We start from the raw sequence: 17,792 nt of genomic DNA, 5'->3' as shown, positions 1-17,792 counted from the left end.
ACGGTTAGTCAGTCTTCTGGATCTTGAACACTCCAGTCCTTTTAAGTGCTGTTGAAATCAGAGTAAAGGAGGAAGATAGAAAAGGCACAGCCTAGAGAAATGTTCAAAAATTTTGACTATTCCAAAGAATGTGACACTTGAGAAATAATAGTTTCAGTTATAGGGCTTTGCCTTACAGATATAATTGTTTCTCAAACTCCTCCAGTTCTTATTTTTATACATACATAAAAATATATATGTATTAAGATGTATATATATGTTATAGCATAACATCAGGAAAAGGGGGAAAAAAGCTGGCAATAAGTTTTCATCGGTGAGAATCTGATGAAAGAATTATGGTACATCCCATAAAATGAAGTATTTTATAGCCATTAGATGAATGATTTTATGAGCTTGATTTTAATGATGATTTTGGGCATGTATGTATGTGATGTTTGTCAGATTGAAAAGCAGGCATGAGATGGTGGTAAGGATGCAGCTAAACGCATGCAGTGCTCCAAAGAAAAGGGTATAATGTTGCATTTGTATGAATTTGTGCTCTCTGAAAGGCAGAACTAAAAGGGCAATAATGTTGGAGAGAAATTTTTCATGCAAACCTTTTCTCCCAAGACAATTACACTTTATAACTGTGTTATGTGTTTATGCAGGTGTTTAGTAAGCACTGTGCACAATGAACACACACACATAAACAAAATGTGTGGGGCCATTCCAACTGGCAAAATAGTGAAAACATAGCAACAAGACAGAATAACACGATTAAATTTATTAGTGCTGGAAAATACTTTGTATCTTGTGTCAGACCAGAATGGATTAATAAAAGAAATTTATAGCGCCTCTCTACACAGAGACCTCGAGTCAGCTGGGGATGATTTAGCTTGGCCCCATCCTGGCAGCCGATAGACTGCTAGGTGACCTTTTTTGGTTCCTTCCATTGCAGTGATCCTCTAAATCTAAGAAGTCTCTAAATAGGGAGGGAAGGGTATGGATTCCCTGAGTGAGATGAGATGCTGCTTTTCAGACACCAGAGGGCAGCACTGATACCGGTCTGTCTGAGAGAGCAGGTTTATTGGCTGGTGTGGGCATTTAACCAAGCTTGTACCAAAGATTTCCCTGAAACCAAACTGGTATCCTTGCTCAGAGCTCTCCGTGTGGAAGAGAACGCAGTTCAGTGACCCTTCCTATTGCCCTTTCGTCCTCCCTTGTCCTCTGGATCACCCAAGCTGATGTGATGTCTTGCTGCCATCACAGGTGGTGGGTGATGTGGACACCAGCCTCCCGAGGACCCTGGATGAGCTTGGCATCCACCTGACCAAGGAGGAGCTGAAGCTGAACATCCGCCCCCTGCTCAGGCTGGTTTGCAAAAAATTCTTTGGCGAGTTCACAGGTAAGAAGCTCGTCATCATCACCATCTCCTCCATGTGTACCGTGGAAACGCTTCTTTAACCCTCAATCAGGGTACCGGTCACCTGGGTTTTTTTTCTGAGCTGCTTTACTTAGTGGATGGTACCAGGAGTTCTATCTTGGGAAAACAAAAGCAATTGAATTTCCCTTCCAGGAGGAGCATGCAAGTAAAAGGGAATGGAGAAGCAGATTCTGAAGTTGTGGTATTTTTGCCAGAGGGCAGTTGGGAAAGTAGACTCGTAGGTGTCATGAAATGGTAGGGAAAGCCCCCAACTAGGACTTGGGAGACGAGTTATAGACTCAGATCTCTCTCTTTCCCCTGAGCTCCTCTTTCTGGTATTTTAGTTATGCAGGAGGCAGGTGCTGTGGTAGAACAAGGCCTAGACTGGCTGGAAGATGACCTGAGTCTCGATCTTCCTCTGGCTCAGTCCCAGGGGTCATCCCGGGTCAGCCACTCAGTCCTTCTGGGACTGATTTCTCATCTGTAAAATCATGGAGGCAAAAACGGTGATGGCACAGGGCTCTCTTAGCAATCACTTGGTTCTATGTCTGTTGGGAATTAGGTATCTGAATCCCCCGAAGTGCATAATTTTAATGGTTCATTCTGGGCTGGCCATCCATCCGACAAAGGAGATCCCAACTAAAAGCAGACATGCCAGCACCCCAAGGTGCTAATGGAGGTTCTGTCTTGTATGGCTTATTGGCTGTTAGAAAAAGAAAATAGCTGTTTAAACAGAAACATATGCAGTGTTTCCCGGAGGGAAGAGTCAGTTCGGAGATTGCTCTAAGTAGATCTGTAAAGAAGAGATGAGGTACTTATTCGTGGAAGAGCTCAGTAAGTGCCTATTCACTGAAGGTCATGGACTGATACAGATGTTTCCAAGTTTTTGTCAGTTCAGTTCCAAGGAGCCACTTAGACCTGCTTCTTGCTCTTCCCTGGCATCCATGTGACATCCATGTGACTCCAGATCCTTTAGCAGCATGCACCCAAGAAACAGGGTGCCCAGAATCATAGAACCGTGGCTTTTAGAGCTGAAAATCAGTCTCTCACAGTTAGTTTTCTGACCATCGTGAGTGGATGAGAACTCTTCACTCCCTTTCCTTGTGAGAGTTCATACTAATGGCCATCTCTTCTCCCTCCGCAGGCTTTGTGGACATGTGTGTGCAGCATATCCCTTCTCCAAAGGTGGGCGCCAAGCCTAAAATCGAGCACACCTATACCGGTGGTGTGGACTCCGACCTCGGCGAGGCCATGAGTGACTGTGACCCTGACGTAAGGAGCATGGCCCCCCTGTTCTCTGATTCCCATCCCTGCTTTGTGGGAACTCTGTGTTTTCAGTTGCAGGAGTAATCCCTTCTCCATCCCTGCATGGCCCTACCCCTGGGCATAGTCAGACTGACCTGAATTCAGAGCCCAGTGTTACCACTCCTGGTGATGAGATCTTGGGAACGTTGTTCAGGTTTTCTGAGTCTGAGAGTTTTGGTGTATAAAGTGATAATAAGTTGTATGTGGAAGTTATGAGAAGTAAGTAAGATTTAAGAAAGGGTTGTGATTGTGTTTAGCTTGGTGCATGACAGATAAGAAAGATTCAACGAATGGTAACTAATCTCACTGGTCCTGGCTTTTAAAACAGTCTTTCCCAGTCATTCCTCAGGCATTCTCTAGTTTCTTGGCGTAAACATTACAGCCAGTTGAGAATTATGAGTTTCTTCTTTGAAGAAATTTGGGACCAGTTAATGTTGTAGTCTTGCAAGTTGACAGTGTTAGTTTGCCATCCTAAACCTGCTTCTCTTCCCCAGTGCCCTCATTCCCCGCAGGAAAAAGGAAGAGGTTTTTTTTTGCTATGCCTGTAACATGTCTTAACTCAGCCGGGGGTAGGCCTTGGTTGTAATTTTTTCAGATCACCACGTTAACTTCTCAGTTTGGGCTGCTTCCTCATGGAGCTCAGGTCATTGCTGACAAGGGAAGGGGAGACGGTGGAACTTATCCAGAGTGCGTGTAGTTGAGGGACACTCTGTCCCTACCTCCAGGGTCCCCTGATGTGCCACACGACCAAGATGTACAGCACAGATGATGGAGTTCAGTTTCATGCCTTTGGCCGAGTGCTAAGTGGCACCATCCATGCTGGGCAGCCTGTGAAGGTGCTAGGGGAGAACTACACCCTGGAGGATGAGGAAGACTCCCAGATATGCACCGTGGGCCGCCTTTGGATCTCTGTGGCCAGGTACTGCCATCCAGAGCCCCTAGACGTATGCCTGGGCCTCTGCACTGGGACTGCCCTGGCAAGCGGGAAGGGGTGGAGGGGTGGTCCTCCTTGGATACACAGAAGCTGCTGGCTGCCTGTGATAGGGGTAAGGTGACCCTCCCTCAGCAGATGTGTTGACTTCTAGCGCTTACTGTCCGAGGTTGCTGGGGTCACAGGGCAGCTACTGTTGGGACTGATGCCAAGACTGATGCCAGGAAACCTGCCTTTGCCTTTGGGATGCTTTGAGTGAACTCCTGTAGCAGGATTTCTGTGTTTACTCATCTCAAGCCTCCCTTCCTCTTCTGTGTTCCTTAAATCGTAACCTGCATGTCTCTTCCCCAAAAGACATTATTTCCCAGCCTCTACTGGCTATGCTTTGACCAAGAGAGACAACTTTGCTGAATCCCTTGGAGCATCCCAGTCTGCAGAATTAAACTTCCCTTGGACCTGGGGGCTGCTCGTCAGTTCATCAGCTTGGCATTTTAGCTAGAAAGCAGAACCGAGCCTCACCTGTTCCTAGCTGCTGCGTCTTGCCAACAGCCCCTTCCCCCACCCCCTCCAGATGGACCCCATTCTCTAGAAGATTAAAGAGTTAGAAGAATTAGAAAAGAGTTAGGGAGTGACAGAGGATGAAATGGTTGGGTGGCATCACTGACTGAATGGACATGAGTTTGAGCAAACTCCAGGAGGTGTGAAGGACTGCAGTGCTGCAGTTCGTGGAGTCTCAAAGAGTCAGACGCGACTTAACAACTGAACCACAGGAGAGCTGCAGTATGCTCTGGGGTGCTTTGTGCATCTCCTCACAGTCCACCCCTGAGGCAGTGGTTTGCTTGCTGCACACATCCAGCTTGAATTAGATTTGCCTGTGTTATGCTCATGAAGTACCTTGCGTTTGTTTTTTTCATGGCACCTTCAGTTTGTAACCACACACATGTGTGGCCGTATGATTGTTTAATTGCATCCCTCCCCTGGTAGAATGTATCTAGCTTTTTTTTTTTTTTGGCTGACCCTGCTCCTGGCTCAGTTTCTGGCAAGAGATGGTGCTCAGTTAGGTTTTTTGGAATGAACACCCTGCTCCCAAGTTTCATTGCTGCTTACTGGACGCTGTTCCAGGTACCACATCGAAGTGAACCGTGTTCCTGCTGGCAACTGGGTCCTGATCGAAGGTGTTGATCAACCAATTGTGAAGACGGCAACCATAACCGAACCCCGAGGCAACGAGGAGGTAGAGTTTCTGAAAAGGCAACTGGGTTGGCTTAAGCTGCAGGATCACAGGGAGCCCCAGCACGTGTGAGTGACAAGCAGCAGAACTCAGGGGAGCATGAAGTGGAGTCGCTGCTGCTCCTGCTGCTGGGCCTCAGCATGGGCTCCACCTTCTAGATCCAATCCCCCTGGATTCTCCTTGGACTGAGCTCCTAGGAATTAGGAGGGGCTTCCCTGGTGGCTCAGATGGTAAAACGTCTGTCTACAATGCAGGGAACCTGGGTTTGATCCCTGGGTTGGGAAGATCCCCTGGAGAAGGAATTGGCAGCCGGCTCCAGTATTCTTGCCTGGAAAATCCCATGGACGGCGGAGCCTGGTAAGGCTACTGTCCATGGGGTCGCGAAGAGTCGGACATGACTGAATGACTTCACTTCACTTCTCTTCTCTTTTTTTAAAAATATTTATTTATTTGGCTGCATCAGATCGTAGTTGCAGCATGCAGGATTCTTGTGTCATGCAGGATCCTTTGTTGTGGCGCATGGACTTAGTTGCCCTGTGACATGTGTGATCTTAGTTCCCTGACCAGGGGTCGATCTCCTGTCCCCTGCATTAACCGCTGGACCACCAGGGAAGTGCTGGGGGGGCTCTTTTTATTCTAAGTCTTCTTTTTGTTCTGCCAGCATACATGGGAAGACGTGGCCCTGCAGGTTGCCTCCAAGCAGCGCCCTGGCTCCCAGTGCGGGGATAGTCCTCCCCCGAGCAGTCCCTCAGCTTCTCCCTGATCTCTGCACAGTTTGCACCTGCTCAGGCTAGGTGTCCTCACAGCTCTGCTGTATTTTGGGTCTCAGGCTCAGATCTTCCGTCCCTTGAAGTTCAACACCACGTCTGTTATCAAGATTGCCGTGGAGCCAGTCAATCCCTCTGAGCTGCCCAAGATGCTGGACGGCCTGCGCAAGGTCAACAAGAGCTACCCGTCCCTCACCACCAAGGTAGGCCCAAGGCCACAGCCGCTGCCGCGCCCCATGAGCCCCGGCAGAAGGGTCTGCTGGTGCCACCGCTGCTTTGCATTCATCAGGCAACTCTGATACCTAGAAAGCACACTTTGAATTGATTTTCCAGAAGACGTACAGGGAAGAGTGAGTCATTCTGAGCCTGCCAACATACCTTTCAGAGGAGTTGGCCAGGGCTAAAGGGTTAGCTTATATCCACGGACATGATGTTTTTCTCCTAAATGGCCGTGATGAGAATTCAGTCCATGACATCACACCCAGTAGCGCTGTGCTCGGTGGTCCGGGTGTCTTGAGGACTGACTCGTAGGTCACTGCTCCCCACTAACCCTTCCCAAAGGGAATGGAACCAACACAGTAGTGGCTTTTCCGATAGTGGGCTCGGCACCTCCTCCCAGCTTCTAGCCTCGATGCTGTCTCTGTCTGCTGTGGCTGGCACAGGAGAGTCCAGCCTGTGACCCCCAGGGCTGTTGTGTTTTCAGGTGGAAGAGTCTGGCGAGCATGTGATCCTGGGCACTGGGGAGCTCTACCTGGACTGCGTCATGCACGATTTGCGGAAGATGTACTCGGAGATCGACATCAAGGTGAAGCAGCTGCTGCTGTCTTGAGCGCCTGCTTGGCCAGGAGCTTGGCTCACAGCTCCAGGTTGATTGTTCAAGCAACCAAACCCTTGATTCCATGGGAAGGTCCAAGGGGAGAAGGGTGCAGTACAGGAGGTGATCTGCATGGGAGAAGCAAGAACTCTTGCTCCCGGCATGGAAAGGATTTGAGATCTGGTTTGCCCTCTTCGGGGGATGTTATTCTCAATGTCTGCATTCAAAGCCAAGGCTCCCAGCCTGAGCTATTCTTGGTCTTTCATTAAGAAAATAGTTGCACGACTAACCCATCTATGCCGATCAGGGCTCAGCATGCATGGTTTCAAGGAGGGAGCAGGGACTGGCTCTTCTGGATTCCCTGTGAAACCTTAATATAGCCTCTGAATTAAACTGCCTGTTTCACAGCCTTGGTCTCCCAGTGGACACATTGTCTCCAAGGCTGTGGGGGGTGGGAGTGAGTGCCCTCAAGTGCCCCCTCTTAGCCAAGACTGGCACTCTTTGAAAGACACCAGGTGTCCTGATAGGGGGCCGTGTGGGAGCTTCCAGGAAGAGCCATGCTGCCAAGGGTCGCTGAAGATGGAATGGGCGCTCACCAGTCAGTCTCTCAAGCCAGTGCTGACAGACCCACAGGTGTCAGTGAATGGTGGTGGGACAGCTATACGGCTGTTGAAAGATACTTTGAGGGACTCTTAACTAAGGCCCTTATTTGATCCTCCACTCGCTCTTGGCTCAGGAACATAAATTGTGCACTACGCTCAATTTCCCAGGCTTCTTCTCAAAGGTACAGACTTTTAGCCTGAGCCTGCTACGGTGCTTGTCACTAATTCTGATCAGGACGGGTTCTCGCAGAGATAGTATCGGGGGAACCTTGCAGTCCCTTTTGGCAGAAGGCTGTCCTTCTGGGAAAGCGACACCTCGCCTGACAGTGCATGCTGTGCCTCAGGTGGCGGACCCTGTTGTCACGTTCTGTGAGACGGTGGTGGAGACGTCGTCCCTCAAGTGTTTTGCTGAAACTCCCAATAAGAAGTAAGTTGTGGGGGGAACTTCCCTGGCGGCCTCGTGGTTAGGACTCCGCACTTCCAGGGCAGGGCGTGCAGGTTCGATCCCTAGTCGGGGAACTAAGATCCCAGATGCCATGCAGCATGGCCAAAAATAAAAGTAGAAGAACCCTGGGGGTCCTAGTGATCCTGGGACTCCCCCCAAGCCCACCCTAGCCGCAAGCGCTGTGAAAATAGAGACCCTGAGTCTCGAGATGAGGTTACTTCTAGTACCCGGGTTTTATCCCAGCCCTCACATCCCCTTTGCCTTTGTTCACAATGCTGTGGAATTCTTTGCCTTAGTTACTCCCAGGGTGAGTGTCTTAATGGCCACCTCTCCTCTCTGTGTAATGTAACTATCTTAAAATCTCCCCTAGCAGCAACTCTGCTGTTTGACTGGTTGATATACTAATACTGCTTAAAGTTTTAAAAAAGAGCATTTCTCCCCAAGCCTTACTCTTTTTTAAGTGATGGATTCAGATGAAAGAAGCCGTTTCTGCTCTGCCCTTCCCCCGTGGCTTTCCTTGATGTCCCTGCCTTCGCTCCTTCTTCTGTCATCCTCTTCTTGGGAACCACCCTCCTGCTAGTCCTGCTGACCCGCCTCATTACCTGTTTCCTTGCTGACCAGGAACAAGATCACCATGATCGCCGAGCCTCTGGAGAAGGGCCTCGCAGAGGACATAGAGAACGAGGTGGTCCAGATCACATGGAACAGGTGAGAGCGTGGTTCCGATTCCCGAGCCAGACAGCTCACCTGATGAGCCTCTGACATGACACGCCCCCTCTCTGGGAAGTGCTTTTGCCTCCCCCTTTCGCAGTTGTCCCGGTCAGAGTGTGGGTAGCTGAGGGCATTGTTGGCTAGAAAGGCAGGATCCATGGCTGGGGAACAGGCAGTCCCAGACTGTCTGACACCGTCATTCCCCTCCCCCCACTCCAGGAAGAAGCTGGGAGAGTTCTTTCAGACCAAGTACGACTGGGATCTGCTGGCTGCCCGTTCCATCTGGGCTTTCGGCCCGGATGCCACCGGCCCCAACATCCTGGTGGACGATACCCTGCCCTCGGAGGTACTGCAAGACTGGTGGGGACCATGCGGCCCTTGCTTATTAGCTCTTGAGTGGAAGAAACTCCAAAGCATTCTTCTTTTCCCGGAAGTACCGTGTGTCTTCCGGCGAAGAAGAGGATCCTTTTACTAGTGTGCCGACCTTCTCCTCCCTCTAAACTCTGGCTGTGGCCAGGGTCACTGCTAAGGGGCCCTCCCATTCTGTGCAGGTGGACAAGGCTCTTCTCGGCTCAGTGAAGGACAGCATCGTTCAAGGTTTCCAGTGGGGAACCAGGGAGGGGCCCCTCTGTGATGAGTGTAAGTCGACCAGCACCTCTGCCTTCTCTGCCCTGTCCTCTGGGGTCCTTGCGTCTGGGTGTATAGTCCGGGTGGGCTCATCTTTGGGACCTGGCAGGAGACACAACTTGGGGCCCACACGGCTGTCCGGTGTTCTGAGCCAGCTTCCTCTTGTCTCTTTCCCTGTCCTGGTGATACGGCTTGGTACATCCTAGAAATGGAAGTCGTGTCTAGGTGGACATTTGCCCTTCATTCCTGGAATGTGTTTGAGGACGGATATCATCAGGAGGATGGGATTGAAGTGGTTTATAGAGCAGGACTGAATTCAGTGGGGACAAATGTGCAATTCATAAGATTTACTCAACATCCAAAAATAATCAAATATCTGGAAAAGAAACACAAACTTCTCGAGCTACTTTATGTGGTCTGAGTGTGTCCTGAGACCAACACTGCAAACGTCTGCCTACCCTCTAACCTCCATATACGCTGTTAGAATACACACCTGCTGGCTGATTCTGTACCACATCCCTCGTGGATACAAGACAGCTTCAGTGCCGCAAGAGGCTCCTAGCTGCTCTATCCCTGCGCCCTTGACTAGCACCAGACCCACTCCCAAGGCCGCTCCCCCTTTTCCTTTTCAGTGATTCGGAATGTCAAGTTTAAGATCCTGGATGCAGTGGTTGCCCAGGAGCCCCTGCACCGGGGTGGGGGCCAGATCATCCCCACAGCCCGGAGAGTCGTCTACTCAGCCTTCCTCATGGTGAGCGAGGGGGGCTGTTCTGACGGGGCCCCTCGAGACTGCTGTCCCCCAGCTCTGCCCAAGCTGAGGAGCCCTGTCATCCTGCTCTGCTGCAGGCCACCCCTCGTCTGATGGAGCCCTACTACTTCGTCGAGGTCCAGGCCCCTGCGGATTGTGTCTCTGCTGTCTACACGGTCCTGGCCAGGCGCAGGTAAGCCACCAGGCACCTGAGGAAGGGGGCGGCAAGCCTGAGTTCCAGTGAGAAGGAATTCAGAGGGGCTGGCCTCCCCACAACCTCCACTCCTGAGGCCTAGGTTTACAGAAGGAAGCAGGAAAGGGATGAGGCATCCCCAGCCTCACTACACATCATAGTTTGAGGTTTCTCCTCGGACCCCTCCTCAGAGAGCTCCTGGGGGATGTCAGTCAGTGGTGGGGGGGTCTGCAGGGCCTTGTCCTATCAGTCTTCCACTCTTGCCCACAGATCGCTGCCCCTTTGACTTCCATGGGGAGGCAGTGGGAAGAGCCCCAGCCGTTTCCGCCCTCTGTGGGGCACTTGAGGTTATTCTTTTCTCTGCTGGTCAGCAGTTGGGGGTTCATTGCTTCTCTGCTTTTGGCCTCCGCAGGGGTAGGAATTCAGCCTTTATTTTTCTGTCTCAGGGGACACGTGACTCAGGACGCACCCATCCCAGGCTCTCCTCTCTACACCATCAAAGCTTTCATCCCAGCCATCGACTCTTTTGGCTTTGAGACTGATCTGCGAACTCACACGCAGGGCCAGGCCTTTTCCTTGTCTGTCTTCCACCACTGGCAGGTAAGAAGATGGTGCAGGCTGGCCACTGCGGTCTCCCACCTCTGCAAGGCCGTCCCCTCTGACCTGCCCACCTCCAGGGGGATTGCCAGCATCCTAGAGAAGCATCTTGCTTCTCGGCCTGGCAGCTCTGAAACCGCTTTGCCTTTCAGATTGTACCTGGTGATCCTCTGGACAAGAGCATTGTCATCCGCCCCTTGGAGCCACAGCCAGCTCCCCACCTGGCCCGAGAATTCATGATCAAAACCCGTCGTAGGAAGGTACATGTCCTCAGGCCCACGGCTGTCCCTCCACTCCCAGGTGGTCTTGCCAGGAGCTGGATCGCTCTTTGTTTCTTGCTTTTGGACCCTCCTCGCAAAGACTGAGAGCATTTTACTGCACAGTGTGGGGAGACGTGGTCTTCCCAGGCTTCAGGCATCCAGGCCTGGGGCCACATGCCTGGGAAGGAAGAGCCTTCTCCTGCTCTGTTACGATACCCTAATGGCAGGACTCCCGAAATAGCTCAGCCGGCACATGCCCCCCACCCCCCCCGCCCCTCCACTCAAGTATAGCGCAATCATGCAAGACTCATTTTTGCATCTGCCCTCACTCTCTGCAGGGCCTGAGCGAGGACGTGAGCATCAGCAAGTTCTTCGATGATCCTATGTTGCTGGAGCTCGCCAAGCAGGATGTGGTGCTCAACTACCCGATGTGAGCGCCAGGCCTCATGGCAGCTCCGGCTCCCTGCGCTGGGCCACACCCTGGACTTGAAGCTGGGCCCTGGTGGGCCTCAGACTCCACGTGGTCAGAGCATGTCTGGGGCTGCTGCGGCCATCCTCCAGCCCAGAGGGAGGAGCATTGGGCCTCCTGGTTCCTCCTATGGCCTCAGCCTGGCTCCATTCCCAGAGAAGAGAGAAGAGCTCAGGGTCCGGGAAGGAGAAGGGGCTGGAAGTGTTGAAGCCCAAGGGGCCCTGTCTTCAGGATTTACGTGAAAATTTTTTTTTTTTTTTTTAGTCGAAATTTGACCTTAGACATGTTATATAAGTGAACAGAACATTCTGACCTCTGCCTTGGTCCGTTCCTTTCATCCCCGCTGCTCCACCCTCTTCCCTTCAGGCTCGTCCTGGCACTTGGGTCCTGGGTCTCTGTCATCTCCCACGAGGCCTCCCTGTCTGCTCCCAGCTGCAGCCTTCTTCCTGCCTGGTCCCCAGAGAGGAGCGCTTGCCTCTCCACTCAGTGTTCCCATGAGCACTGAGGCCTCTTTACCGCCCCTGCTCCCACTCCTGTGGGCGGCACCTGAGAGGGCTGGGGAGTGGTTGGGTCTCTGGGGTCAGAGGTCTCCTCTGCCCCCGAAGATTCTCCTTGCCCTGGAGGTCCTCTGGTCCCCAGAGCCTTCCCTCACCCTGCTGTCCACTGTGTGAAGGAGAGACTGGTGAGTTGCCTCGAACTCCTTTATTAGGTGCACACCCAGGATTGACGAGGTCCAACTGCCCTGGGCCGGTAGGACTTCTACTTCTCCCTGGTATCCTGCGCGGTTTTCTTGATGTAGTCTCGGTACATCGTGTACACAGCGCCTGTGTGAGGGAGAAGGGAAAGGGCCCCGTGACATCGCCCCCTCCACCCATCGCCTGGCTCTCCTGGGTGTCTGGGAGCGCTGACACTAGCCGTTCCCTCGAGAGTCCACCTCCCTGCTCATCTGTCCGCCCCAGGTCTCAACAGCTGCTACAGACACTTGGCTGCACAGCCTGGAGAGACAAGCCATGTGACAGTTGACAAAACCCTTGCACGTATGTTGTCTGAGAAACCTCTCAGCAGGGAGGGAGGGAGGTAGACCCCGGTGGTTATCGCCATGTTGCACACGGGGAAACAGAGTCTGAGAGAAAGGGACTTGCCACTCTCACGTGGCGAGGAAGTAGCAGTCTGCCTTCTGATCCAGAGAGGAAGAGAAACTGCTGCGTGTTCTCTCACCTCAGGACAGACTCATGAAACAGGCTATGTACCTTCCCCTGAACACGGGAGAATAATCACGGACCCCAGAAAATGTCTCCTTACGCGGGTTTCACCAAGGCCTTGCTGTGGAGCCTGGTGTAGGGAACAGGGGCTGAACTCCTGTCCTTTAACTGTCAAGGCTCACAGCCAGATTTTGCCTCGTCAGTTTTGCCCACATTCTCCCCCAACCCCACCAGCTACTCACCCAGCATGATCGCGCCCACAGCACAGGCCTGTGCTGCCACTCGGGTGTGAATCAGGTGTATGGACATCTTGGTGGGACCCCGAGCCTTCAGCCGGTAGATCCGGTATGCTGCCACCAGCAGGCAGCCTCCTAAGCCTGCAGAGGCAGAGAATGTGCCGCTTGGGCCGCAGTCACCAAGCACACTGCTCTCCTGAAGAGAGACACTAGGCCGACTGGGTGTCTGGATAACCAGCTGCCTTCCTGCTGCTGCTTTGGGCCGGGGGGCACCTGAGGGGACTGGGGAGTGGTTGGTGGAGTAGGGGCTGTCATTAGAACATTGAACTGTTCTCAATGATTTTTTCAAAGTGACCGACTCCTTGCAATAACTGCCCCCCCCACCTCCCTGTACAAGCAGCCCATCAGCACGACTCTCCCACCTCCCTGAGCTCTTCACCAACCACTGCCAGCCCCCATAGCTGTTCTCTTCCCCTCCCAAGGCCTCGGGGCGAGGGGGCCCCAGACTGCCCCTGCCGGTCCTGGCACGTGTCGGCATCCCACACGCTTGGCTGGCTGCCACCCCCACCCGCCCAGACTGCCTTGCCTATTGTCAGATGTGCCGCCTTTGCTCTTGGTTCATTCCCTTCTAGCTGTTGATTAGTCAGTGGGCAGGACCACTCGAGTTCAGGGCTTCATTCTTTGAAAGGACTAGCAGACAAGTGCGCTCCAAGAGAAGGCCCCCTCCTCGCCCCCCATTCCTTCCTTTCCCACTCACCTATAGGCACCAGCGGAGACTCCCTCGTCTTCCTCAGGAGCTTCTCAGACACACTGTCCTCGCCCTCGGGTGGCGCCCACCAGCCTCTGTTAGCAGACATGATTCTGCACCCAGATGTTAGCAGCTGGGGCTCCTAGGCTTCAGCCCAGTCCTAGAAGGAGGCACCCGCAACAGTAAGAACTCCAGTTCTCCTCAGTCTGGGCTGGGAAGGAGGAAGTTGCCTGCTGAGACCTCTCTTACCATGCCCAACATAGCCGCTACTTGTTCCGGCTGTCCTGTCTCAGATGGCTGGACTGCTAGGGCCATTTCTCCCATCTCTTCCTCTCAACATCTGCCTCTTTCCCCAGCACGTTCCAATTTCACTGTTTTCTCTGCCTCCCCCTCTACCATCTGCATCCCTATGGGTATGATCCTTGGGCCAAGAAAAGCAGCTGGAAAAATCCTCAGATGAGGGTGGGAGGAACAGGCCTTTAACCTTGGGTCCCCCATGGGCCTCGAGTCTGTGATGGTTATTCCCAAGGGAGGTGCAGAGGAAGACCTGGCCCTGGGCAGCCAGAGCCAGCCCAGTGTTACAGCAATGGTGACTAAACCACCAGAGCCAGAGATTGAAATAATTAGACGTGGACTTGTCTCCAGGTCCATCTTGCCAGGTTCTTTTCAGTTGCCAACCCCCTGCTTCCCTGTCCTGGGGACCCTTACTGCTCTACTTGTACTATAAATGTCTGCTCTTATCACAAACTAGATGGAGCCCCAGACTGGGGATTCTGCCTGCTGGGCTCCTTCTAAGTCTAACCCCAAGACAAAAGTCCCTGCTTGAGGCAACTTCTTATCCCTAGTTGCGTCTCCTCCTGGAGAAGCAAGGACTACCGGCCCCACAGGTCCTCAGCATGCCGGTGCTTACCCTAGGAGATGGCTAGAAAGTGGAGTGCAAGCAGTCTGGCTAAGGCTCAGCGTCTGCTGTTTTGAATTGGCCAAGAGCTGATGATGGAGCTGCCACTATGGGGTCAGGGACACAGTGTCCGGTTTTAAGGAGACTTTGAAGTCAGGAATGGAGAGGGGAGGAGATAGGTCAGGACATCAGTCTTAACCCCCCATCTGCTGAGTTCCAGGCTGGAGCTCCAAGCACTGTGCTCAGATGCTCAGTTGTGTCTGACTCTTTGCCACTGTAGCCTGCCAGGCTCCTCTGTCCATGAATTTTCCAGGCATGAATACTGGAGTGGGGTGCTGTTTCCTCCTCCAGGAGATATTCCCAACCCCAGGGATCGAACCCTCGACTCTTAGATTTCCTGCATTCTTTACCACTAGCGCCACCTTGTGAAACTCCAAGCGCTGTAAAGTAATAAAAGATCAGATGGAGGGGATCCCCTATCTCAATTCAGTCTTAATCCTGTGGAGGTTCATCGCTGGATCAGAGGTGGACTTGATTTGGAGAACTGAGACAGGACTATACAGGCAAAAATGGGCAGAGATCCTGAGTTTTCCCCCAAATTATATGGCCTCAAATACTCTTAAGAGGGGGACTTCCCTAGTGGTCCGGTGGCTAAAACTCCACACTCCCAATGCGGGGGGCCAGGGTTCAACCACTGGTCAGGTAACTAAATCCCGAATGCTACAACAAAGATTGAGGGTCCTGCATGGCCCAACTAAGAGCCGGCAGAGCTAAATGGTTATCTTAGGGTTTCCCTGGTGGCTCAGTGGTATAGAATCCACCTGCTAATGCAGGAGACAGGGTTCAATCCCTGGTCATGTAAGATCCCACATGCCACAACTACTGAGCCTGTGCTCTAGAACCTGGGAACCATAACTGCTGAGCGCATGTGCTGCAACTGCTGAAGTCCGAGTACTGCAGGGCCTGTACTCTGCAACAAGAAAGACACTGCAACGAGCAGCCCACAAGCCACAACCAGAGAAAAGCCCATGCAGCCGTGAAGACCCAGCACAGCCAAAAATTAATGTTTTTTAAAATACCCTTAAGAACAATGTGGGATGTAAATGCCATAACTGTGGGAGACAGCCTGTCTGGTGTTGGTCTTGACCCCTCTAAGAATGTTTTCTGGACTAAGGAGATTTGTCCAGGAATTTGAAACGATTGTGACTTCCCTCACATCTCCAGAACCCTTTCTACTGCTGCCTGCAGGCTGATGCTTAGGTTATGGAGAGGCCCATGGCCATCATTAGCACCTCTTTTGTTTCAAGTATTCATATTTCAGAACTTTCCACCATTCTACGCAGTAAGTAGCGGCTTGTCCCTGGACCAGGAACTGAGCTTCTGAAAGGTTAAATGAGTTATCCAAGGGTACACACGTAGTGAGGGCTTCCCAAGTACCTCAGGTGTGAAGGATCCACCCGCCCATGCAGAAGCCAGAGGAGATGAGGGTTGTATCCTGGGTCGGGAAGGTCCCTCGGAGGAGGAAATGGCTACCCACTCCAGTATTCTTGCCGGGATAATCCCATGGACAGAGGAACCTGGTGGGCTACATGGGATCACAGTCGGGTATGACTGAGCGACTGAGCATGCACACACACAGCTAGTGAATGTCATGATTTGAACCTGGGTCTGGCTCTCTCCAAAGAACCTTCTTGCTAAGAAATGGAGAAGGACCGGGTGCACTGTAGAGACTCCCACGCCATCCCAGGCCCTGTTTCTCCCCCAGATTACTCTGTCCTAAAACGACTTTTCAGCCCTGGACATGTGTCCAGCAGCTGATGTCTCTCTTCTCGCCCCAGCCTTCACTGCTCCAGGGAGAGACCCAGGGTCACAGTTGCTCCCCGGGGGCCTCCGCATATCCCCAGCGTCCCTGGGAACTCTCCTCCCAGGCATTCACACACACTCCTGTGCTGCCTCTCCTGGTCCCAACGGTGGCTTGAATTCTCCAGAGATCAATGGTCTAGGCCAGAAGCGGGAGAGTGGAAATGTCTGGCTGAGACAGGGCAAGAATCGGGATCAACTCCGAGTACTTTAGAGAACAGGGGCCAAGCTAAAGAGAGCGAATTTCAGCTTCTCCCTGTTGAGATGATCTCCTTGCTGTCCAAAGGACTCTCAACTAAGATCCCACAAGCCTCAATATATAAATAATAATTTATTATTATTTATATAATATATAAATATATATTTATAAATATATAAATTATTAATTTATATTAATTATATAAATTAATAATTATATAAATTAATTTATAAATTAATTAATATATAAATATATATTTAATAGGTCAATATAAATTAATTAACTAAAAATTAATTAATTTATAAATTAATATATAAATATATATAATAGGTCAATATATAAATTAATAATTAATTAACTAAAAAGATGAAAAACTAAGGCTTGAGTTAAACATCTTGCTCAAGGTCACAGTAAGTGACAGAAAAAAGCACTAGACTTCTAACCATTTCTAAAATCGAAGCTGGAGAACACCTAAAAGTTGGAAGGAAAGTTTTGAGATAGAAGAAATAAAATTGCCTTTTATTTCAAAAACCTCTGAGAACACACATTAACCAAAACTTCAAAGAACAGATTTCTGTAGAGTCCTATTTTAGTAAACAGATAAGATAAAATTATGATACCGTTTTTGTTAATATGCCAAGTCTTTAATAATTACTTTGATTTAACCTTTCTACATTAGTAATTCGCTTAATAAACCTCTTTCTTCCAGATCAGGTCACACTAATATAGATTCTAATTTAGAGGGGTCTAATTGAATGATGCAGACAGACTTAATGAGCCAAGAGTGCAGGCCAGAGTCAGACGTGGGGTCACCTCCTTAACCGACTGCTCTCTAAATATCTGGTCTTATACCACTCAACCTCTTTTGCGTCTATGTCATCATCTGTGAAATGGAGGTAACATCTACCCATAGGATCGATGTAAGGGTTAAATAGGGCTTTCCAGTTTGCTCAGTGGTAAAGGACGTGCCTGCCACTGGGTTCAACCCCTGGGTCCAGAAGATCCTATCACATGGACAGAGATCGGACACCACTGAATGACTGAGCATGCACACAAGGGTTAAATAATATGATTAGAATTCCCATCCATGCTGCCTACTCCTTTTTTTCCAGAATGAGCAAGGTGGGGGGATGGGTAACAGGCTGGGGGAGAAACGGAAAGTCACTGACAACAGATGGGAAGCTTGCCATGTTCTGGGTGGTCCTGAATTCAGCATACTTGCATCCCTCTGCAAACCCCGTCCTCCTGTTGGAGGGGCTTCCCTGCCCTAACTGAAAGCTTCAGGTTTGTTCTCCTGATTGTGTTGGGGGAAGGGAACGGGTAGGGGAGGGGGACTTGGACTTGAGGCTGTGCACAATCTAAAGACACAGCTGTGCTATATATAGCCCGAGGGAGCTGAGTGACAAGAGCGGGGCAGCGAGGGACGTGCAGCTTTTGCCTTGAGCTAAGGAGTGCTGTGAGTGAGGGGGTGATGATGACTGAACTGGACAAGGAACAGAGAATGCCCTGAGTTGGGGTAAGAATGAGAAAGACCCAGGCTGGAGGGC

At 51.1% G+C, this 17,792-nt stretch overlaps 2 protein-coding genes across 3 annotated transcripts in view; one reads left to right on the top strand and one right to left on the bottom strand.

The window, feature by feature from the left end:
- EFTUD2 (elongation factor Tu GTP binding domain containing 2) overlaps positions 1-11,418 on the top strand; it is a 38,841-nt gene extending 27,423 nt beyond the window's left edge. The window contains exons 14-28 of the mRNA XM_005693941.3: positions 1,249-1,384; positions 2,547-2,674; positions 3,433-3,626; positions 4,761-4,872; positions 5,699-5,839; positions 6,340-6,441; positions 7,397-7,479; positions 8,119-8,205; positions 8,428-8,554; positions 8,760-8,847; positions 9,468-9,586; positions 9,682-9,776; positions 10,223-10,376; positions 10,526-10,633; positions 10,972-11,418. Coding sequence (XP_005693998.1) covers positions 1,249-1,384; positions 2,547-2,674; positions 3,433-3,626; positions 4,761-4,872; positions 5,699-5,839; positions 6,340-6,441; positions 7,397-7,479; positions 8,119-8,205; positions 8,428-8,554; positions 8,760-8,847; positions 9,468-9,586; positions 9,682-9,776; positions 10,223-10,376; positions 10,526-10,633; positions 10,972-11,067 — 1,770 coding nt within the window. The 3' untranslated portion in view covers positions 11,068-11,418. The remainder of the gene's footprint in view (positions 1-1,248; positions 1,385-2,546; positions 2,675-3,432; positions 3,627-4,760; positions 4,873-5,698; positions 5,840-6,339; positions 6,442-7,396; positions 7,480-8,118; positions 8,206-8,427; positions 8,555-8,759; positions 8,848-9,467; positions 9,587-9,681; positions 9,777-10,222; positions 10,377-10,525; positions 10,634-10,971) is intronic.
- Positions 11,789-14,316, bottom strand: HIGD1B (HIG1 hypoxia inducible domain family member 1B). Of its 2 annotated transcripts, none has more exons than XM_005693940.3 (4): positions 14,199-14,316; positions 13,298-13,448; positions 12,547-12,681; positions 11,789-11,926 (listed from the first exon to the last, which is right to left on the bottom strand). In XM_005693940.3, the coding sequence occupies exons 2-4, from the start codon at positions 13,395-13,397 to the stop codon at positions 11,862-11,864; spliced, it is 300 nt and encodes a 99-aa protein (XP_005693997.1). In that variant the 5' UTR covers positions 13,398-13,448; positions 14,199-14,316; the 3' UTR covers positions 11,789-11,861. The 2 variants fall into 2 exon arrangements, with proteins under 2 accessions (XP_005693997.1, XP_005693996.1); XM_005693939.3 differs by lacking the exon at positions 14,199-14,316 and adding an exon at positions 13,538-13,715.

The sequence above is a fragment of the Capra hircus genome, chromosome 19, assembly GCF_001704415.2.
Source record: "Capra hircus breed San Clemente chromosome 19, ASM170441v1, whole genome shotgun sequence".
NCBI lineage: Eukaryota > Metazoa > Chordata > Mammalia > Artiodactyla > Bovidae > Capra > Capra hircus.
This window is presented reverse-complemented; position numbering and strand designations above follow the sequence as displayed.